General features: G+C 39.2%; 1 protein-coding gene across 2 annotated transcripts in view; it reads right to left on the bottom strand.

Annotated features, from left to right (window-relative positions):
* Positions 1-3,546: 3,546 nt before the first annotated feature.
* TBC1D2B (TBC1 domain family member 2B) overlaps positions 3,547-24,423 on the bottom strand; it is a 33,727-nt gene continuing 12,850 nt past the window's right edge. The window contains exons 5-13 of one of the 2 annotated variants that reach the window (XM_072147736.1): positions 22,517-22,686; positions 18,910-19,293; positions 16,699-16,809; positions 15,950-16,143; positions 12,879-13,373; positions 12,599-12,716; positions 9,860-10,045; positions 6,999-7,120; positions 3,547-5,571 (exon numbers count right to left, since the gene is read on the bottom strand). In XM_072147736.1, the coding sequence (XP_072003837.1) occupies positions 5,376-5,571; positions 6,999-7,120; positions 9,860-10,045; positions 12,599-12,716; positions 12,879-13,373; positions 15,950-16,143; positions 16,699-16,809; positions 18,910-19,293; positions 22,517-22,686 (1,976 nt within the window). In that variant the 3' untranslated portion in view covers positions 3,547-5,375. The remainder of the gene's footprint in view (positions 5,572-6,998; positions 7,121-9,859; positions 10,046-12,598; positions 12,717-12,878; positions 13,374-15,949; positions 16,144-16,698; positions 16,810-18,909; positions 19,294-22,516; positions 22,687-24,423) is intronic. The other variant, XM_072147737.1, reaches the window with a different exon arrangement.

Below are 24,423 nucleotides of genomic sequence, written 5' to 3'. Positions count from 1 at the left end.
CCTGTAATAGGTGGAGTAAAGAAAACGTGATATTCTGTGTACTGTGCTATTAAGCAAGAGTGATGCAAAGAAAAGAAATGATGAAAAAGAGGGGTGAAAGTAGAGGTCTAATCACCACTCACCAGAAAATAAGACAAAATGTCCAATTAGTGCCTAAGGCCCGTTCCACACTTGCGAGTGTGATGCGATGAACTTGCATCACACTCACAATGCATGCTGCCCGCATCGTGCGGCCCGAACGCTGCAAACCGGAATTGAACTGACATGCTGAGTTTAGTCCCGGTTCGCAGCATTCGGCCGTGCGATCCGAGCAGCATGCGTTGCGAGTGTGATGCGAGTTCATCGCATCACACTCGCAAGTGTGGAACCGGCCTAAGACTACTTACCTCATACTTACCAAAGTGAACTAAAAAAAAAAATTCTAATTATATTTGAAAAACAATGCTATTCCCATCTACATCTAAGAATTCATATTTACCTCTGTTTATAAGAGCCTGTAAATAATAATTCTTCATTTAATCCTCGAGGTGCCATGGATTGCATGGAATAAATCCACTTGGATTCACATTGTACCAATTTGGGGGTGATACTGCCTCCTCTGATATTGGGGAATTCAATGGTAAACTGGCTTCAGTTAGTGTCTCTTAAAGGAAACCTACCACTTGAAGTGGCAGGTTTCTGATGGAAATACCGGGCACCAGCTCAGGGTGAGCTGGTGCCGGAGCTTATTTTTGTTAGTGTTTTAAACCGCGATACCGCTACTATCAGATTTGCACATCTGGAGGCTTTATGGTTTTTCCATGCTTCTATGTAGTCAATTCTCAAGTCACCGATTCTAAATGGGATACATGTCTGGAATTTGACAAGGCCATTAAGCTGCTCAAACTAGTAGTCACTCAATATTGTACTAAAGAAATTTTGGAAATTAAAAGACATTTTATGGCTGTAGACTAGAGATTTTCCATCAGGAAAAAAAACCTAATTTTATTAATCAGATATAAGAACCATAAAATCCATGGTCATAATAACAAGGCAATCACTGCATCAACAGCTTAAACTAGAGTTGCTTGAAAGAAATGGAAATTATTTTTCCGGAATCAGCAGCTCAAAAATACCCAGACATCAGGTGAAAAACTCCAGGTAGCACAAAAATTTTTTATTTGTTCCCCAGTGTAATTTATTAATGCCATTTATCTCATGTTTTAATGTTGTTAGCTTTCACTCATTAAATCCATATAATAATAAGACTTTTTGTAAATGTTACATTTTGTTTTCTATCCACAATTATTGGGCCTAATAAAATGCTTTACAGCAGCCTTGTGGACATAGGCTCCAATGGACTGGAGTAGACTCAGAGATCGTTTTTTAGGCATGTGCAAATAGGTGTGAATAAGTAAAGTCTATTTTATTGGAGGCAATGATAACCCCTCTACAGGAAAGAAAGCTATTTTCTATTATTATGTGATGCCTCACTGTAGATGTAGACATACTACAAGTACTGTTTGGAATGGACGATAGAATGCACAAATGATAGATATTACAACTGTTCTGGTAATACATTATTTTATTCAATGTTAATTCTGAAAATGGGTCTTCACATACAGAACATCATGTTTCTATAAACCTCAGGCTGTAATGACATCTACAGGTTGGCCCCTTTAACAAATAGTAAGTTATGTAGTTATATGGATTCCCCTTCTTAAACAATTTTTCCAAAAAGAAAAAAGTAACAACAGAAGCAAAAATATATATTTTATACTTAATACGAAACAGCTTCATGGTAGGTATGCTCATAGGTAAGTGCAGACAGTTCTTTTACTCGCATACTTTAATGGCAACCTGTCAGCAGAAATTGACGTAATATCCCACTGTCAGTACAGGTGAACATGTTCCACGCCATGTCCCTTTCATGGCTCAGATTGTGACAACAGCTTTAAAGTGATCGAATACACATGTGAAAAAAAAACACTTTTCTGAATAAACCCTTAATTTTCATCTGACTGATTATTTGTTATGGACATAATTAGAAAATGTAACATGCATACTTTTTACACATGTAAAGCACAAAACTTCTATAGAAGTCAATACTGACATAACATCAACTGAAAACAAATATGTTTTTTGCAAACATAAAATGGACAATCCTGTCTTAGTAAGTCCTAAGATATATGAAGTCATAGAGGCAAATAACGCTCCCCACACTGTGCCGCTGTTCAGTAGACAAATCTCCTCAACTGGGTCGTGCGTTGTGGGCGGGGAGAACATTAGCGCCAAACGATTTACCTCCATGACTTTATACAGCTGATATACAGATCACTTCAAAGTTGAATTTTCTGAAGTGGTTCACTGGATACATGATAATGGGTTCCCTTTAAGAATGAGAATTAAGAAGTTCTTGCAAAAAAAGAAAAAAATTAATCTCATGAAAACAAATAAGTAATTGGAGACCTTTGTCATAATTTTAATTTAGTTAATTTGAAAGAATTTTTTTTTTCTTTAATGCAAGGACACATTCTAAAATAGTGGTTCAAAATAACAAAAACAATGTAAGGATAAAAAAAATCCAGCATTTAAAAAAAAAAATAAAATAACATTATACAGCCTGAACAATGTTTAACACTGTTAAGTAGCAAGGAGTATGGCAACCAGGTCCTTGGTGTTTGACATAGGCTTTCAGATAAAAAACAAAACAGGTATTGAAAGAGATCATCATCATCTGGTTCGCAAGAGGAATTTTGAAACGTTGAGACCCAATTTTCCAAAATAAATCTGTAATAATAGTAATAATATGTAAATGTACTAAACATGCACACGATGAATGATGGTACAACGGATAAAAAAAATAATGTTGTAAAAAAAAAAAAAAAAAAACAAACATACAAAAAAAAAAAAAAAAAACAGATTACATACATAATATAAAGTCTACAACAATTATTGTAGCAAAACAGGGTTTCTTTAACTACGATAAGTCCTTCAACTGGCAATAAGCCACAATAAACCAAGCAATAAAGTGCTTACTAGTGGTCAACAATCTCCATTCTTTCATTCTTGAATCTTAGATTTTTGGGGGAATTTTTCCACACATTTGCAAAACTGTAAAAATACAACAAAATATGAAAAAAAAAAAAGGAATGAATCCCCATCCAATACACATGAAACTTTCCACAGAAAATAATACTGTACACATCCAATGTGAAGGAAGTAAAAAAGTCAGATCCTTTTTTTGACCATGAAGACTAGGGGCGTTTTTCAAGATTGCTTGGAAGTATATCTGGCCCCCGATTCCATTGTTGTACAGTGGTCTTTGGGTAACAGAACCCCGGTATAGGCCATACAGGATGTCACTTCCTCTTACATCATAAGTGACATCAATTAGCATGAAGACCAAAAGTCGCAACGTTGGAACAGGGGTCGGAACAAGTTAAAGGGGTATTCTCGTCTGGGCATTCACATTTAGTTTGATAAATCTGCCATATATAAACATTTCTTCAATTAGATGGTATTAAAAAAATGTTCCTGTGTGAAGATAATTTCTCATAAATGTAGTCATTTTGTCCCTTAGAACGAGATAGCTTCCACGGATACGGCCACGTCTGCTGGAGGGATTTCACAAATAAACAAAAAGGTTTTGTATATGAAATGTCCGGGAGTTACTGCAGGTCATACAGCCGTCCTGTGGTAATGATTGCTGAATCCTGGTGGTCCGCCAGGACTCTATAGCGCATGTCTGGCCACCGCTGCCGGAGTGTGACGTGGTCGTATCCGAGGAAGCTATCTGGTTTCTAAAAGACAGAATCACTACAATTATGAGAAATTATCTTCACACAGGAACATTTTTTTTAACAACATCCAATTGAAGAAATGTTTATATATGGAAGATTAGTGAAAGTGAATGTGAGTGCCCAGACGAGAATACAAATTCTTTTTTTTCTTTCACACCTGACCTCCAACAGTATTTGCCGAAATCCGGGAAAACTTCTTAAGCTGAGGCTCCCCTCAGCTTTCTGTGATACCTGATAGTAATAATAGAGTGGCCAGAGTGATGTTAGTAACCATGAAAAACTGGACCCCAATAAAGTTATTAAAGAGGTTGCCCATGAATTTATTTTGATGGCCTATTACTTGGTCCTAATACCCAGGAAAGTGTAATTGTTGGTAATGGAAAAAATATATTCCTTTTGAATGAATCCCATTACAACTTCAATAACAAAACACCAGCCTGTCCTACAGGTAGAAGTATACTGCATTAACTGTAGGTTTTTAACACTTCTGATTTATGTGGGTTTTCACGGTTCTTCAAATATTGATGACCTATCCTTGTACAGGACCCTGCAAATCAGCTCTTCATACCAGCCACTGGTGTCAGAAGCAAAACAGAAGTAAGGAGAACATCTCTTTTCCCTTTGCAGTGGCTATTCTTGGTTACTGCAGGTCAGGATTAACCACTACATAGATAACAAACCTGTGTTCCTGACTACACACCCTGTGTTAGTTCTGGAACCATCAGCTGCTATGGACAAACAAACTTAATGTGAATAATTAATATACATAAGACTTATCAGAATATGCAAAATGTAACATAAAAATACTTTGAGGTTACAAAAGAGTAAAAAATATTGAGTTCCAAATGCCTAGGAATGACAAAAAAGCTACAATTAATGCAGAAATTTCCAAGTGCTTCATTGAGTCTCCCAAAAGTGCAAAGTTGGTATTTTGACCCTTTTATAAACGGTTCCTTTAAAGATCTGCTAAACCAGAGGTCATCAGGTTATAAAAGTGCAGGGGCAAAACTTCAAGGGTTTGTCCACTATCAGAATGCATTCTAGAAGTGGCCTGATGTGTGCTGGAATGTGAAGCAAAGTCATTCCTGAACCCCCACATGCCCCTCGTGGGTCCCCTATGTAAACAATGGACATGAAAGTGCCGAGCCCAGTGCTTTCAAGAGGACAGCGGTCACATGCTTTATCACAGGAGGACTCTTAGAGCTGCATGTTTTTCTGTGTCAGTGCTGAAGGTGTCCAAAGCATGGGCAGATACAGTAGATAAGATTGCCTGTATATGCACATGCGACAGCCAGGGAAGAATCAATACTTTCCATACATATAGATATTCTTATATTCTTGCTGGATCTCTGCACTATAGATGAGAGTTAAAGCTGTGAACATAAGGGTCAGGCACAAACCAGAATCAGCTTTTCTACAGGGAACAAGTGCATCCAGCTGGAAATAAAAAAAAGTAGAAAATAGACTTTAGGTTTAGTATCCTTTTAACACCCAGGTACAGGGTCGATTTCCAGACATCCTGCTCTAGCCATTGCCCCTCAGAAGAAGTCTGCATAGTCAACAAATACATCAAAGGTCAAGTTTTTTTTCACTCTAATTATCTTCATCATCGTCGCTTATGAGATCTCTGCGTTCTGGGTTTATTTCTCGCTCACGTATGAAATCTGCGCGTATGGCATCTAACTCAGACAGTTCCAGCCTGACTTTCTCCAAGTGATATGTTCGGCGGTTGCGGATCTGACGTAGAGGGAATGGATTCATATCCACAAAGGCCACGGTACTCAATTTTCTGCAAAAAAAAAAAAAAATTATAGAGGCAAGAATAGGACTGGCCTATAGGGTTGGCTCCTGGGGCTCAGCTTTTCTCTTAACCGGCTGCTGCTTTAACAGCTAGTTCAGAGATCTGGACAGTATCTAATAGACTTGGGGTCTCCATCCATCTCCATCTCCCTCATTCTGCTATAGACCCATCTTTTCGAAACCAAATGGTATGCTGACACCGGAGGAGGAAGTTGCCGAGCATCGGGGGAACGGAGGAAGGGGAGTACAATTTTATTATTTTTCCTAGGGCTGTATATAGTTATAGAAGGATTGTATATAGTTATAATAGGAGGGCTGTATATAATTATAATATGTGGGCTGTATAAAGTTAAAATAGGAGGGCTGTATATAGTTATAGGGAGCTTTATATAGTTAAAATAGGTGGGCTGTATATAGTTATAAGGGTCTCTATATAGTTATAGGATGGGAGCTGTATATAATTATAGGGGTTTATATATAATTATAATAGGAGGGCTGTATATAGTTATTGCTGGGAGTGTATATAGTTCTGTATAGAGGCTGTATAGAGTTATTATAGGGGGCTATATAGAGTTATTAAAGGGGGCTATATAGAGTTATTATAAGGGGGCTGGATAAATATATTACTGAGGGAAATGTATATATACACATATATGCATTACTGGGGCAGCTCTATAAATTTAATTCTAGCAACATTTACTAAAATTGTGGGGAGGGTCCCCACCAGTCTGCACCCGGGGCTTCCACTACCGGCTCTGAGTAAGAAATAATACCACTAGGAGCGGATTTGGCAATACGTGGAACCATGTGCAATTGCTTCTGCTAATTTTGTGATTGAAAATCTTCATTTCCCACAGTTTTCATCTCTTCTGTCTGTAAATTTGTAGTGCACATTCAGCTGATAAGAGACAACATTTTTCCTGTGACTAGCTGTCTATTGCTCTCGGCTGTACAAAAGCTTTGAAGTGTAACTGAACTATTTATAAGGTTGCATTAACACTACCTTATGGGGGACGTTTGTATGGCCGCAAGCTAATGGCCGCTATAGACGGAAATAAGCCGCACAGAGCGATTCAGTGCTGCACGTACCACTCTGTACACGTGGAAAAGATAGGACATGTCCCATCTTTCCCCCTGTTACAGTCCGTACACAATGCATTTATATGGAGAGGGGAGGGGGTCACCCCTCCTCCTCCTCTCCAAGCCGCCGGACTTATGCCAGCCCAGCAGTAGCAGTGCGGGCATACCTTCATGTAAATGCAGCCTACAACTGCATAAATGAATAGTGCAGATGATAGTAAACTCTGTAATATACTTTAGTTCACCTATGCCCTGAGATCAAGCTTTATATATTTATTGAGAAATGTCTTGATCTAACCATTAATATTTTAATATGTAACCAGAATTCATCACCACCTTGCATCAAGAATAGTCCGGCTGAAGTATCGCAAATATTTAAAGATGGCTGTAGAGTCTCGAAGTTTCAGAATCTCCTCTTCTTTATACTTGAACAAACCCAAAGCAAAACGAAATATGACCTATTTGGTGGAGAGAATAATAAAATCCAAAATTTAAAAATAGTAAAAATGTATATGTATATATATATATATATATATATATATATATATATATATATATATATATATATATATATATATATATAGATATAGATATATTGTTTGTATTTATATACAGTGTCCACAGCTTTCTAAAATCTATCTACAGAGGTATAGCGGTCTCCATATTTTATCAAATAATGATTACAAACAGGTGGATTTCGGTATGGCATTATTTAAATTTTTTTTCTTAAAACCAGATAGTAAAAATGTTTGTCTAACATGTCTACAATTTAAGGCTTATACATTTCTCTATTCTATACATTATTCAAGCCATTTTGCCTGGATGGCTATTGAAAGGGAATCCGCCACCATGATCCACCAACCCAAACTAACTGCTATGTTTTTATAGTCCAGCTACTCCTGCCATGCCAAAACTTCACTTTATGTAAATTAGGCTAAAATGCTTTGGAAGGGTTTAACACAGCGCCTCCACCACTGGGTGGTGGAAGTGTAGCAGGGGGTTGTTATTCCCATGGTACTGTATTTCTGCGGTGCTGTGCTTTCGCCCCCTGAAACAAACTAATTTGCATACTTCTAGATTTAGGTTTTGGCATGGAAGGAGCAGCTGGAATATAAATATAAAATGTATGGGTGCCATGTTTAGGCATAGCCCTATATAACATAGCAGTTAGTTCGGGAAGGTGGATTGTGATGATGTATTCCCTTTAACAGCTAGTAGAGAGATGCTTTACAGCAGCCACATGTCTATGGGCTACAATAGTCTGGAGGGGTTTACAGAAATTAACAAGACATACTCTTCTAGACATACTCTGAACTATGCAGAGTTCACTATGCAGTGAAGGGCAGTAGATGAGAAGTGATCTATATGAACTGCATGATAGGGATGTTGTTATCGGTCACGGTTATCCTGCTTGTGACAAGAAGAATACTGAAAACCATCATGTACAGTACTACAATCCATAGCAAGTATGGATTATTATTAGCGTTAGTTCTTTTAAGGATTTCAAAATTAAACATCACCAAAAATGTGAAGGAATAAAAAAAAAAAATAACTGCATGTTTAATATAACATTTCTTCTCATCTGGCCAATCAAATTGAACCAAAAACCATGCTAACTTTCTGGATGTCCTTCATGTACCTACAGCGGTATTGGCACCCCTTTCTGACAGATAATACTCTTTGGTATTAATATCTTTGTTTATTTTGCTTGCAATGACAAAAGAGAATGAAAAAAGTCAACTCATTGATCGTTTAACATAAAACTCCAGAAACGTGCCAGACAAAAGTATTAGCACCCTCAGCCTAATACTTGGTAGCACAACCTTTAGACAAAATAACTGCGACAAACCGCTTCCGGTAACCATCAATGAGTTACATTGCTCTTCTGGAATTTTAGACCATTTTTCTTTGGCAAACTGCGACACAACTGAGATTTGTAGACTTCTTCTCCAAACTGCCATTGTGAGATCTCTCCACAGGTGTTCTATGGGGTTCAGGTCTGGACTCTGCTGGCCACTTTAGAAGTCTCAAGTGCTTTCTCTCAAATCATTTTCTAGTGCTTTTTAAAGTGTGTTTTGGGTCATTGTCCTGCTAGAAGACCTATGACCTCTGAGGGAGACCCAGCTTTCTCACACTGGGCCCTACATTACAGTATACTGCAAAATTTGTTCGTGGTCTTCAGACTTCATAATGCCATGCACACGGTCAAGCTTTCCAGTGCCAGAGGTAGCAAAGCAACCCCAAAACATCAGGGAACGTCCGCCATGTTTGACTGTAGGGACCGCGTTCTATTCTTTGAAGGCCTCTTTTTTTTGTTCCTGTAAACTCTATGTTGATGCCTTTTCCCAAAAAGCTCTACTTTTGTCTCATCTGACCAGAGAACATTCTCCCAAAACGTTTTAGGCTTTCTCAGGTAAGTTTTGGCAAACTCCAGCCTGGCTTTTTTATGTTTTTGTGTAAGAAGTGGGGTCTTCCTGGGTATCCTACCATACAGTCCCTTTTCACTCAGAAACCGACGGATAGTACAGGTTGACACTGCTGTACCCTCGGATTGCAGGGCAGCTTGAACTTGTTTGGATGTTAGTCGAGGTTCTTTATCCACCATCCGCACAATCTTGCGTTGAAATCTCTTGTCAATTTATCTTTTCCGTCCACTTCTAGGGAGGTTACACAGTGCCATGGGCTTTAAACTTCTTGATGACACTGTGCACGGTAGACACAGGAACATTCAGGTCTTTGGAGATGGACTTGTAGCCTTGAGATTGCTCATGCTTCATCACAATTTTGATTCTCCAGTTCTCAGACAGTTATTTGGTCTTCTTTCTTTTCTCCATGCTCAATGTGGTGCACACAAGGACACAGGTTGAGTCCATTTATCCATTTCAACTGGCTGCAAGTGTGATTTAGTTATTGACACCGCCTGTTAGGTGCCACAGGTAAGTTACATGTGCTGTTATTACACAAATTAGAGAAGCATCACAAGATTTTTCAAACAGTGCCGTTACTTTTGTCCACCCACTTTTTTTTAGGTGTGGAATTATATCCAATTCGGCTTTTTGACAATTTGTGGTTTTCCATTGAAGGCATATTAAATGAAGATAATAATATCAAAGAATTTGACTGAATTTTAGGCCAATACTTTTGGCCACCACTGTACTATGTTCTGGTAATCACAAATGTTAAATCCATGATCTTACCTTAGATCCTTCATACAGAAACGTGTCCCATATTCTAAAGAATATGTCACTAACCACGCTGTCTACAAACACCACCAGGAACCAATTGAATGTGATCAATGTATAATCCACCTTGTGGTGCTCAAAGTGAGCATTGAGACGCGGTAACTTCTCGCTCATCAGATCCTTGAAGACCCTCTGATCCACCTGTACGAGAGAACAGACGACGGCCAATGAGACTAAAACTATAAAAGTTCACTGCTAGTAGATCTTATAAAAGCCCTGTGTCTTGTACTTTGGTATGGTTGGCAGATTATTGCAATATATGGTTGGAACCCATTGCAATATTGTGACTGAAAAAGATGCTACAAAATGAAGCCTTAAAGATAAGGAATTGAAATTGAAATGTATTATTTTGTAAATGCTCTGAAGGGATGATCACCTTGAAATATATGGCTTGTAGGGGAAGTGTCCAGCGTAATAAGCATACTTTTCTTGAGAAAATCCTAGATTGAATGAAGAGAAAACCACTATATATATTATATATACACAGTACAGACCAAAAGTTTTGACACACCTACAGAGTTTTCTCTATTTCCATGACTATAAAAATTGTAGATTCACACTGAAGGCATCAAAACTATGAATTAACACATGTCGAATTATATACTTAACAAAAAAAGTGAAACTACTGGAAATATGAGGCTTATTTACCAAGGTCCCGCGGGCGCATTTCCGTGGGGTTTTCTGATGTTTTCAGGGATCGCGCCGGGGACTGCGGCAAACGATCAGATTGTGTCGCAATCGCGCCGGCTTTTACGTGACACAAATAGGGGGACGGGCCAACGGACGGTCCGATGGATTCGCACAACGCGCGGGATTTAACAAATCAATTTGTGTCGCAACCGATGCACTTACATACACCGGAAGTAAGATGGTGAGCTCCGGCAGACCTGATCAGGGAAGTGACACATGCAGGAATTCTGGCACATGATCATCATGAATCGCGGCAGATGGGCATTCCTACGGACAACGCACCTCGGGGATTGCGCAAGAACAAGGTAAGTAAATGTGCCCCAATGTCTTTTATTTAACGTTCTTCAGAGTAGCCACCTTTTGCTTTGATTCCTGCTTTGCACACTCTTGGCATTCTCTTGATGAGCTTCAAGAGGTAGTCACCAGAAAAGGTTTTCACATCACAGTTGCCATGTCAGGTTTAAGAAGTGGGATTTCTTGCCTTATAAATCAGTTGTGTTGTGCAGAAGTCAGGTGGATACACAGATGATAGTCCTACTGAATAGTCTGTAAGAATGTGCATTATGGCTAGAAAAAAAGCAGCCAAGTAAAGAATAATGAGTGGCCATCATGACCTTAAGAAATGAAGGTCAGTCAGTCTGAAAAATTGGGAAAACTTTGAAAAAGTGCAGTTACAAAAACCATCAAGCACTACATAGAAACTGGCTCCCACGAGGACCACACCAGGAAAGAGAGACCAATAGTCACCTCTGCTGCGGAAGATAAGTTCATCCGAGTCACCAGCCTCAAAAATCGCAGGTTGACAGCAGCTCAGATTAGAGACCAGGTCAATACCACACGGAGTTCTAGCAGAAGACACATCTCTACAACAACTACTAAGAAGAGACTGTGTGCAGCATTCTTCATGGTAAATAGCTGCTAGGAAACCACTGCTAAGGACAGGCAACAAGTAGAAGAGACTTGTTTGGGCTAAAAAACACAAGGAATGGCCATAAGACCAGTAGAAATCTGTGTTCTGGTCTGAGGAGACCAAATTTGAGATCTTTGGTTCCAACAACTAAGTCTTTGTGCAACGCAGAAAAGGTGTACGACTTTTCTTGCCTGGTTCCCACCGTGAAGCATGGAGGAGGAGGTGTGATGGTGTTGGGGGGCTTTGCTTGTGACACCGTTGGGGATTTATTCAAAATTGAAGGCATACTGAATGAGCATGGTTACCACAGCATCTTGCAGGCAGCATGCTATTCTATCCGGTTTGTGTTTAGTTGGACCATCATTTATTTTTCAGCCTGTGTAAGGGCGATTTAACCAAGAAGGAGTGATGGGGTGGAACGTCATAGGAGCTGAAGTCAAAAGGGCCATCAAGTGCTAAGTATCTTTGGGAACTCCTTCAAGACAGTTTGAAGACTACCGGAGTACAAAGTCCAAGAGTGTGCAAAGCCGTAATCAAAGTAAAAGGCGGCTACTTTGAAGAACCTATAATATAAAGACATATTTGTTGTTTCACACTTTTTTGTTAAGTATATAATTCCACATGTGTTAACTCAGTTTTGATGCCTTCAGTGTAAATCTACAATTTTTATTGTAATGAAAATAAAGAAAACTCTTTGAATGAGAAGATCTGTCCAAACTTTTGGTCTGTACTATATATATATTATATACTTGAGCACAAGGTGCACTGCTATCTGTCGTTTATTGCGATTCACAGGGGTAGCAGGGTATTCACAGGCTTGGGAATAAATTAGGGAAAGATGGAGGTTAATAGCTGCAAACCCCAGCAATTGAGTGATCTTGAGCAGCCTGTCCCACTAGAACTCCATCTATAAAGGGATGTTAAGTTCTCTAGATCATTGGTTACAGCAATTGCCCAGTGATCTGTAACTTATCCGTTTGGTGTGAAGAAGGATGATATAGAGTTGTGTGAGAACACACCGGGAGCAAATAATTAAACAGCATTATAAAAAAGGAGACTACATCAAATAGAAAGGTAAAATATACAAAAGATACCTGGGATCCAAGCAGGGTTTTGGTGTAGTAATCCCGTGGCATGAACACCTCTACAATGGTAACCAAGCACCAAAATGCATCTTCCTGATCGAGGTAAAGAAGAGCAATAGCAGCCAACCTGCAATTTAAAGACATATTGATAAATCTTTGTATTCTATACGCACAGCGTATATACTTAATGTACTCTCACTGAAAAGTAGCCAATATGAGCTACACTATAAACTCTGCCTGTTCTTATTAACTGTTAGAATAGAATAAAATTACACCAAACATCCCTCACCGATTCAACCCCTGGCAGTAACCAATATCAGGATTCCTCCAAGAATAAGCCAACAAGACATTGCGCAGTTTCTGAATGCCCTCCGAGGTGGGAGAGGTGTAGTGCTTGTTGTTGGGAAGTGTCCTCATGAGGTCCAACTCGATCTGTTTTGAGGCAGGGTTCTGCTTTTCAAGAGCATTTTGAAGGAGGCTTTGGAAATATCCTGGAGCCATTTCATCCTTTAGTTTTTTAATATGTAGATTTACAAACATCTTCCACATTTTAGAGCGATATTGATGGGGTATCCCACTACGGACCAAACTTTTAAGCTCTGGTGAACGGACCATCTCTCGATTTACTGAGCTGGCAAAATAGTTTTCCCACTTCACTACAGTTGAAATTTCTTGGTTTTCTGACAGAGATAAGGACTTTAGATCAAGTGCTCTAACTTTTGCCACCAGTTTTTCCTCATCATCATCTTCAGGAATAATCTGGAATCCGTAAATGTCATACTTGCTGCAAGGAAAGAGATAACCGAATTGGTAGATGGCAAACACATGCACTTGAAAGAATTAATCCAATTAATTTAAAAATCCCTAAAATATGTACATAAAGTACGTAAGATGTAAACTGTGGACCAATGGTGTCAAGCGCAGAAACATAGTGTGGTCATCCACAAGCTCTCATGTTATTAGAATGAGTATTTTATTACCCTGAAAACTTCTTTTTCACATAAACAAAAGTATTGACATATGAAGAAATAAATGTATATATTCAAACTTCTCGATATATTATATTTCCATATACCACTAGTTTGGGTCTGCAAAGGGTATTGCTACTGAAGCTTTTAGGCCAAGAAAATCCTTTCAATAAAAACAGGCAAGTTTGTGGTTTAACATAGATGTTGCTGCAATTGACACTAAGGATCCTGAGTTCTAAACTAATCTTAGACATACAGTATTTTACAAATACCTATAATATTTCCATGGTCTCAGTAGAAGTGTGAGAGTTCAGGGAAGAGTCTGTCTCCTCTCTGAGCTTGTCAAGTAAAAAGGAGCATAAAAACCCCATGTAAGATTAAGGTTTCACAGTGCATTGAAACATCAACACTTTTAATCTGTGAATGGTGCCCTAACAAGGTCATGTAATTTTTGATCATTGCTTACTTGCATTGAGTGACTATGGTAAATAAGACTGCCTGCACTGCTAGGGATGCTCCAAGAAGAGCAGGATTAGCCACAAGCACACAGCATGAAGAAAAGCCCTAGAGGGAATCCCCCCTCCCCTAAAACAAGATCAAATAAATGATAATTTTGAAATGAATTTTTTTAATGTAACCAATAAAAAGGGGGCATATAAAGTAAGGACTTCTAAGGAATTTAACCCTCTCCTGTAGATTCTCTTTTTCGATTTTGCGTTTCCATTTTATTGCTTCCCTTTTTTAAAAAGCAGAATTTTAGAGATCTTTATAGGGGCTTGATTTCTGTGTAACCAATTGTACTAAAATTATGTGCTCCAGCGTTGAATCATGAATTCTCAAAAAGATATGTTGAAAAACATTAAAATCTAACTTTTAATAATAAATCATTAAAAAGCCATGTGCACATGGATGAAAGGAAAGCACCATTGTTGTTCCTTTTTTGGAACTAATCCTTAGTTATAGAGACCACTCTGCGCGACTGATTCACATTTCAACTTTTGGGGAGCTGAAAAAAAGTCTTTTTTTTTTTTTTTTAGCTGTTTTTCTCATTAACCAATTGTACTACCTTATGTATTTAATTTTCCATGGCGTGTACTGGGAAGCAGGGAAAAAAAAAACTAAAAATCACTTATGCAACATTTTCTTGTGGATTCTGTTTTTACAGCCTTCACTTTCCAAATGAAACCTCCCCATTATTCTTTGGGTTGGTTACCAAAATTTATATAGGTTTTATAAAAAATTTAAAAACTTTTTACTGACAAACTGACAAAAGAAACTTCAGGCATTTCAACGCTATTTTCCATTATGGTGCTCACTGTTGGGAATAACGGTTTTTAAATATTGATAGATTGGGCATTTTGGGACCCAACTTGTTTATTATTTTTATTGTTTATTTTTATATCAGTTCTAGGAAAAGAGAGGAGATTTTAACTTTTAGTGGTTTTTTTTACTGTATTTCTTGACTCCCTAGGATACTTTAACCCAGGGGGTCTGATCACTTATACAATATACTGCAACACTATAGTACTACAGAATATTGTAAATTCACTGGATCTGTAAAGGAGCCTTCTTTTAGCAGGTTCCTGCTAGGAAAGCCACAGGGGCACCAGCCAGATGCAAGATGGCAGCACCCATACGGCGTCACACATGTGATGGTGGCACTTAAAGGAAACCTACCACTTGTAGTGGCAGGTTTCAGAAGAAAACACCGAGCACCAGCTCAGGCTGAGCTGGTGCCGGTGCTTATTTTTGTTAGTGTTTTAAACCGCGGTATCGCGGTTTAAAACACTTTTTAAACTGTATAGCCGGCGCAGGGAGGTACACGCTCGGCGCTTACCATGCACGCGACCGTGCGCGCGGCTACATAGGAAGTGAATGAGAGCCGCGCGCATGGTAAGCGCCGAGCGCGTACCTCCCTGCGCCGGCTATACAGTTTAAAAAGTGTTTTAAACCACGATACCGCGGTTTAAAACACTAACAAAAATAAGCTCCGGCACCAGCTCAGCCTGAGCTGGTGCTCGGTGTTTTCTTCTGAAACCTGCCACTTCAAGTGGTAGGTTTCCTTTAAGGGGTAAACTGATCGCGGGTCTTAGGGGCATAATGCAGTTAACACCCGCTGTGTATTGAGACACCGACACGTGTCAGTAAGGAGTTATGATTTACACACATTCCACATTCTGACTTTTGCATCAGCACTAAATAAGATATTTTGAAGATTTAAGAAGATTTTCAATGACATTATATTAGAATGCTAAGATCGGTCCTTTAAATTATTCTGCCTTAATGCCCCCTAAATGGTCATTATTAGCAATTTAATTAGTCCATTGAATACAAGGTTAGCTTCAACATATCTGACCTTACAATTGTCTACTCCATCAGCAAGTGTCCATACCTCACAGTGTGGGGTCTGATGTATGTATGATCTGGGTGCTCAATTGTTTCCACCTTTAGAGCATCCTCTAACAACTGATTCACAACCTCTTGAGCTGGCCCTTGGCTATTGACACAGACTGGGGTATTCATCTCTTGGAGCAGGACAAGGTACTTGCTCTCTATCTGGCATACTTTGGCTTCCAGAGTTGAATACTGTAGATGAAATATCAAGCAGAAACTTTCTTTTAATTTTCCAAACAACATATATATGGAACATAGGGTGAACATATGATTTTTGTGTATTTAGAACCCACCCATGATCTTTATTGTTGAACACCATTGCACACAGATTGAAAGAGATTGCACAAAAAAACTATAGAAATCTATTGATGTGTTTTTTTAGCAACAAAACAGAACAACACAAGAAATGCTATCACTAAAACTTTTCACTTCTTTCTGTATAAATATCCAACGTTGTATAAAAGGGGGACCTCTGAAGGAAGCTTGCAATTAGGAGAGACACTTGAATACAGTATTTTAATGTCTTTTTGGTAGGATGGTCATTCTCTCAGAATATACAAGGATATCATCGCCAACCTGCTTGCTGATGCAGGGGATTTAACCATCGGGAACCGTTTAAAAGCCAAAGACACTAATCTGCATAATATTTTATAGGAACAGCTGCACCTGGAAAAAACACTACAGATAACAATGGTGTCTAATGAACACACCAATTTATATCATATTAAAGACAGATTAAAGACTCACCTTGGCTTCCAATTCTTGCTCCCTTCTCTCACAGTTTCTACGCAAAGCAGAAAGTTCCAATATTTCTTTATTGAGAAATCTGTTTTGTGCTTTATATCCCTGCAAACTATCCTGTGAAGAAAGAAAATATAGATAATCCAGCACCTACCTTTAGAGTGGTATTTCTTAAGAGTGGTAACAAACAAATAGACGAATAAAGGAACCCACAGCGAAGTGAAATCCATGGGACAGTCCCATTAGAGACTTCTTTCACACCACACATTGGTCCTTCAGTCAGGGGTATTCATTTGAATACCCCAAAACCTTATTTGGGAAATATTTATTAGCCCCTAGTTTGCAGTTTCTGTTAAAGAACACAGTTTACAGATACATAATGTGCAGAAAGACTACATAAGGTGTTGCCAAAGATGATATATCCACAGTTATAGTCAGGAATTGGGAAGCTGTATATAAAAAAAATGTTTAAATGGAATCTGTCATCAGGTTCTCACCATTAAACCTACAGAAGTTTTACTACTGTTTCCCGTTCAGTTTTTTTTTTCTATCCTGAGGTTTAGGGCTAATAGGTATACGAGACTATCCATAAAATCTTCTTATTTTTTCTGGTTGTGACATCAGCAACGGGCAGTGAGGGCAGAGCACTGAGGGCATTCATGTGAACAATCAGTTCATCAAATCAGGACACAAAATCAGTGTTACTGCTTGTACAGAGATCTAGTGCAGAGCAAGGCAGGGGAGACACAGATCACTGGACCTCTGTATCATAGTAAGAAATAATCATACAGTAATCTACTACACCACAAAGAAAAGGATATATTAAACATGTCCAACTACACTATAAAACACCAACATAGGAATAAAGAGATGAACACATGGCAGCATCACACTATGTGTACACACACACGCACTGTACATATACTGAGCTGTGTATGTAGGATCTAAAAGCCATTCATTAGGATTGATGGGGAGCCTGAGCTCCTATTTGTGCTGCACTCAAACTTTCATACATGCATATCATTGTTACATTTAAGCGTGTAAATAGTCACATGCTTGCGATATTACTCAAGGTAAATTAAGGTGTAACTCAAGAGAATTCCCAATAAAGGGGGGAATAAAGAAGGTGAGGGACATATTGGAGAAGAGAAAATAAAAGCGTAGACTCCTAGTAAGGTGTCAGATACTTTTTAAAAAAAGATTTAATAAAGATATAAGCTATAGGTTTTTTAAATAAAAATGGAAAGGGAAACAGTGTTAAGACATCTGAGAGAACCGGTCATTAGGTTTAATGCTGAAGACAGGTTCCCTTTAATGGCATCTTTAACGGCTGTTATCTCTACTGTGGCACAGAGAAAAATGTGGTCTGATATTTAAGAAGATATTCTCTTCTTTAAAACGACACCAAAACTGTGTTTCTAGGCACAACAATTCAGAAGATATAGCCATTTTAAATGTGAGATCCTGGGGTGAATCCTGCGCTGTGTTTTAATGCTCTAATAGAAAGCGATCCAGCTAATTAGGACATGAAAAGGCAGCTGGGTGGTGGAAAGAGGTTAATTAGCAAAATGTCATTTTATGGCAGCTCAACAAATATACCCACGTGAACTAAGACTTATACCCAAGAGTGTAAACAATATATTAACAATTGCTCTTCAAAAGAAAATTCTCAAGCCCCTAGTGATATTTACACATATTTAACTCCTTTATTTTCAATTTTACTCAGTTGTATTGCTGTATTAGCTCCTATCACTCAGTGATGGTCATTGAAAGATTCCAGAGTGTGGGCGGGTACTCTATAAACTTCATGATTCCTCTAGTTCTGTGTGCTGTGTGGTTAGATTATCAGGATACAAGGTTTATATACACTTCCATTTAGTTTCTGAACATTCACTAGTATCTGACACATAGAACGAGATAGATGAGAGAAATCCAAGATGGCGGCCAACCCCAAGTAACAGGGTCACGACTTTGGGCAAGTGAGATTATGTACACCAGCACTGGTAGAGACAGGTTGGACATGGATCTGTGAAATGCTGTATTTTTGTTAATAACAGTGAATTAGAGAATGTATTACTTTGTGAGCCTGAGTACATACAAGAAACTTGTCTTTGTGGGAATATCCCTTTAAAATGCACCAAAAATCTGGAAACCATCCAAGCCTTTAACAGATAATATCTGTCTATATCCATTAGATTTTAATTCATGGAAACTTACTCGTAATCGGTTAAGCTCTTCTGCATCTTTCTGAATGGGGGAGTCTGTGGTGCTACCAAGCAATGTTGAAGAAGATTGCTCATAGTCACTGATTTGCCTGGATAGCCTCATAATCACTTCATCTTTTGCTTGGATTGTTTCAATCATCATGCTGAGCTGTTCTTTCATTTGCTCAACACTGCCTTTAAGTTCCTCAATTTCCTGCTGAAAAATGTCTTTCTCCAAAGTCTTCTTCTCTAGAAGGAGGTTCAGTTCTCGGATGTGATCATCCTTTTGTTGGAGCAAATGAAAATGGTCTTTTGAGAGCTCATCACTGAAAGGCATGGCAAAGTACTTATCATATTGTGATGACTTCAAGGATTGTTGCAAAAGCTTTACAAGTTCCTGATAAAAGAAAAAGTCATACAATTAATTATAAAGTAGCTTTTTATTCATCACTTTAACCAGTGCTGTGGAGTTGGTGACTAACACATAATACACTGGTACAGACTGATCAATGCACTATGCCCAAACTGCAACCCAAAACCCTGCTTATTTATCGCGAGTTGCCAACCAAAAATTAAAGCAGTAACTTATTGCTCCCTCTTTCACAACTTTCAATCAGATTGGCCTCCTGAGGACAACAACACAGTAGAAAGATGGAAAATTTTCATCATTTTAGCTTCTTTCCAGTGTCCCTCTGTACACAGAGAATCGTGGGGCCAGCAGGAGGTCCTCCAAAAATAATTCGACCCTTTCTAATTCTCCCTCTTCCTACAGTCCCAAGTAACGAAGTAAGTATCAAAATATGACTGAAAGCAGCATCTATTAAGTTTCTTGGAACTGCAGGAAGATTCTTTGAGTCCTATCTGGTGTCCTGGGGCGATGGCCCGGGTGCCCACGAAAATGGCTCCGTGTGCCGCTTCTGGCACCCGTGCCATAGGTTCGCCACCACTACACTATGTGGTGAATATTTTTTCATACAAATTTGGCAAAATTATGAAATGTCCTATAATCCTATAAATCTTCATTCCTGATCTAAGGAGGGCCACTTTATCATTATAATATATATTTACTGTTGGTCTAGTGTGCCCTTAAGGCAATTAAATATTAAATTTAACCTGCGTTGCTCTTTTATCTCGATCCACGAATCCCCATGTCCGTTAAATACATGCTGCCGGGTTGGTTTGTCACCCGATATAATGGACAGGGCTTATATCAAATGAGAGCTGGAGGCAGCCTACTAGACTGATGACGTTCTGTTTCACTGAGGCTAGTGAAAGGGTCTTTCAGCTGTTCAGGGTTGCGATTTATTATTGTGCCATATCCGGAGGTTGTGTGGACAGCCCCAACTCACTACCTGCGCCTCCCAGTACCCATGCGTTCAGGGAGTGTCTATAAAACAATAAGTTATTGACCTTGCATACCCCTTAGGGGTCCAAAAACATCACGTTTTGTCACACATTTGGGGAACCTGGATTAGTGGAGTGTCGTATGGGATAAGACATGAAATGCTTTATTAACACCCCTCCTCTAATAAAAGTTTTCTTTTTCTTCAGCTATTTTTCCTCCTTTCTCTGCTAGCAAAATGGGTGGGAAGAATAAAGTGGGTTTGTATATATTTGTGATATTTGAATAATTTGGAATTTGTTATGTGTGCAGTATTATATAATTGTATTGAAAATATTATTCTAATAAAGATTTATAAAAAAAATAAATAATAATAGTTGCAACGCATAAAAAATTCTTACTGCTAGAAGACTGAAGTGAAATGGCTCCTACTGTCTACAGAAGATTGACTAACCATTTCTTATGAAATATTCGTACTTCTGCATAATCAATGTCATCACACATTAATGTCTTCATACATATTACTTTAAATGTGGACTGGACTCTAACCCAGCATACATGGAAATGTGAGAGAACTGCATCCTTTTTAATGCATTATTTTAATTTAGTAAACCCAGGTAAAAGACATAAGAAAGTATTCTGACATCATTCTGCATCAGAGCATAAAACATTCTGTAATATTAAGCAATTGTGTTTTCAACAAAGCAGTTACTTCCTGAAAAGGGTATTTCCAGGATTTCCACACGGATGACCTGTATATAGATCCCCAGCCATCCCACGGTTATATGTTGGTAGAGGTCACTGAATTTTCAGAATTTCCATACTGATAATAAAACTGATCCCATACCAATATGTTGAGAACATACAATTTCAGCAAATTTACATGGCAACTCAAGATGTATCTTTATTTAGGTTTGTAACAAGCCGATTACCAAATATGCATAAAAGGAAATAAATACCTAAACTGTTCCTTGCTAAACTTGGGTAACAAGTTAAGTTTTGTTTTTGCCTAGCATTACCGAAATACACCTAGACTAGAAATATGAAGGTTCCACTGCTAATTCTAAGGAAGTCAATATTGAAAAACCTTTCCTGCAGCTGTGTCTAGTTACCTATACTGCCAAGAATAATATAGAAGTCACGGGTTCACATAAATACTGTACACAAAGAGAAACCCTGAACACATCCAAAAGGAAAAGAGACTTGCTCAATGCTCACATGCTTCTTCAGCTATTTATAGGCAGAAGTTAACAGAATCCAGCTGGAAAGGAGCAACATCTCTGGCAAGCCCAGTAAATGAACATGATTAATGGCTGAATATTTCCACTGCTTTGACCCAACATCACAAGACTCCAGTTTAGATCATGTTTCCCATATGACCACTTGACAAAAGAAATCACTACTCAGCTATAAATCCCCAGTGTGAATGGTCTTTAAGTCTCTGTACATCTACAAAGGTGGCAGACTCTCCATAAAGAGCATAGCGTCTTCCCTGACCTACGTCTACGGCCTCCACAGTTCCTTACACTTTCTGTTGACAAAATGCAAGTACATTAAATACCACAAATAGCACCTATCAATGGAGTTTAATAAGGTTTCAAAATTTCCGTATGTATATTGCGGTTTGCACCATTTGTGAAAAATAACTTTTATTCCATGTTGTTGCTCTATGTAGATCCATGCAAGGAAGAAAGGAGCCCCACCATAGAGTCAAGGTGCCCCGCCTCCCCTCAACCGCTCACAATCATTAACCAGCCCACACTCTGGCGACCTCATCCTCCTCTTTGGAGTTCCCAGGAGCTGGCAATGTCCTTCTCCAAGGGGACTCTGTGCATTCGTCACTTCACTGCATTGCGGGAGGCATTGAAGCAGATTGTTTAAAAAGAAAAACTGTGCGTGCACAGCCTCGGTGCATAGACCTAACTTCATATGACCAAAGAACTCCTTTTAGGTAACTTTGAGACAAAGTTTTCCTTATCACACCCTGGAAAATGGATTTGCATAATTAAAACCTAAGCTAGAGCTGGGCAAACCTAATCATAGTCAGCCCCAAAAGTTATAATGTTCAATTCAACAGCCTTTGTATAATCAAAGAGTGAATCTAAGAAATTATGGAAATGTCGCATGAGGCTGTGACTGACTGAGCTTACCTTCATATGCGTGTTACATTTGAATTAAACTTTTCATTATTTTTCATAATGATATCAAGGTTTAACCTTTAACTTCACTGATCTTAATACATAAAGGCTGCAATGCTGACAATATACAAAACGCTAACCTTCTGACTGGTCAATTCCTGTTTAAGCCTTTCCAGTTCACCTTCCTGGCTCTGAAGTTTCATTTGAAGGTCAGAGTCGGTTTTGGGGTCACTTGATGGTAACGACTCCACTGAAGTATTATCTGCACTGTATCGATGCTTCAGTACACCGAGTAATGGACGTTTGCCTACTGGAAAAAGAATCCAAAATTAAAGAGGCAGAAAACCATTAAACACATGTATTGTATAACAGTTACATAATTCTTATTAAAGGGATACAAGAAGTAATAAAATCAATAAATGATTTACATGGTATAAGCACATGGGGCTCATTGAGAGTACATGTTTGGTGGATTACAAGGGTGACACATAGGGGCACATTTACTTTCCTGTCCACGTCGCGATCCCCGATCCAGAATGTCCGACAATCATGGATTGTACCGCGATTCACTATGAGCATGCGCCGGATATCCTGCATGTGTCGCTCCCCGCTCAGGTCCGCCGGAGTTCACCTTCTTCCCAGTGTATGCAAGTGCATGGCTTGTGACACAATTTAAATGTTAAATCCCGCGCTTAGTCCAAATCAGTCGGATCGGCTGATGGCCTGCCGCACCCCCATTTGTGTCGCATGGAAGCCGGCGCCGATGTGCCAAAATCCGATCGCGTGCGCCAAAAACCCCTGCTAAATGCGGAGCAAAGCTTCGGAATATCCAATGATAGGCTTATTTACTAAGGGTCCGCGGACCGCACTTAGGGTAACTAGAGCGGAGGCTACGCTGTCTGGCTAGTCCACGCCCCAGTAGCCTCTTTGATCCTCCTACCTACATATCTTTGGTCCGCAGCTACAATTAGCTGCATGCACTCCGTGAAGCCGAAGTTCTGCAAATGTGCAGAACGCAGGCCTGCGGCTGCACGGTCACTGCTCCTGCGCAAAACTCCGGCTTCACGGACAAGTGTGTGCAGCTCCTTGTAGCTGTGCACCGAAGATAGCATCAAAGAGGCTACTGGGGGTGAAGTAGCCATGCCATGTAGCCTCAGCTATAGCTACTCCACGCCCCAGTAGTCTCTTTAGAAAATTTGCATATTAACTCAATAAAAGTTTAAAAAAGATACAGGAGAGGTGAGGATTAGCCCTTAAAAGAGCTATCCTCACGTACAACAGAGGCACCTACCACGGATCTACCTTAAGATCGGTGGTGGTAGGTTTCCTTTAAAGGACATCTAGCATCAGTTTGACCGATTATAGATGCCCAGCATTTATAATCAGTCAATTTGAACAGTTTTAGTGTATAAAGAAACAGAATATCAGCTCAGAAAATAAGTTTTAAAAAAAATATGTAAATGAGCCGGAGGTGCTCAGGCTGACATCACCTGAGCACCTTCCCTGGGTTTTAATTTATTCCACCCTCCTTGCTGTAAGCCTACTCCTGGCTGAGGAGCCGGCTGGTGACTTCAGAGGCAGGGCGTGGAGAGAGCAGGGCTTGCGGGGGAGTAAGCCGAGAGGAGCTAAGCTGATGTCAGCCTGAGCGCCTCCCTTTCATTTCCACATTTTTTTTTTAAAGAAACGGACATCTAATGCTGGAAATTTACCATCAGTCAAACTGATGGGAGATGACCCTTAAGCATTTTTTATTCAGCAATTTTACACATATCTCACAAATGTATTCCAACTGTGCCCTGTGTGTGCATAAAACAAAAATATTCAAAGAAGAAAAGATAAGCGGCACTCACCATTACTGTGCAATCGGTATCTTTATTTTGGGTGCAAGTACAGGGAGGAGCGGGACCTGGCTGGCCAGGTCCCGCTCCTCCCTGTACTTGCACCCAAAATAAAAAGATACCGATTGCACAGTAATGGTGAGTGCCGCTTATCTTTTCTTCTTTGAATATCTATTGGACTATTTACCACACTAGCTGAGCACCACCTA

This window comes from Engystomops pustulosus, chromosome 4 (assembly GCF_040894005.1).
Source record: "Engystomops pustulosus chromosome 4, aEngPut4.maternal, whole genome shotgun sequence".
In the NCBI taxonomy this organism is placed as follows: domain Eukaryota; kingdom Metazoa; phylum Chordata; class Amphibia; order Anura; family Leptodactylidae; genus Engystomops; species Engystomops pustulosus.
Note: the sequence above shows the minus strand (reverse complement) of the source record. Positions and strands in the feature narration are given on the sequence as shown.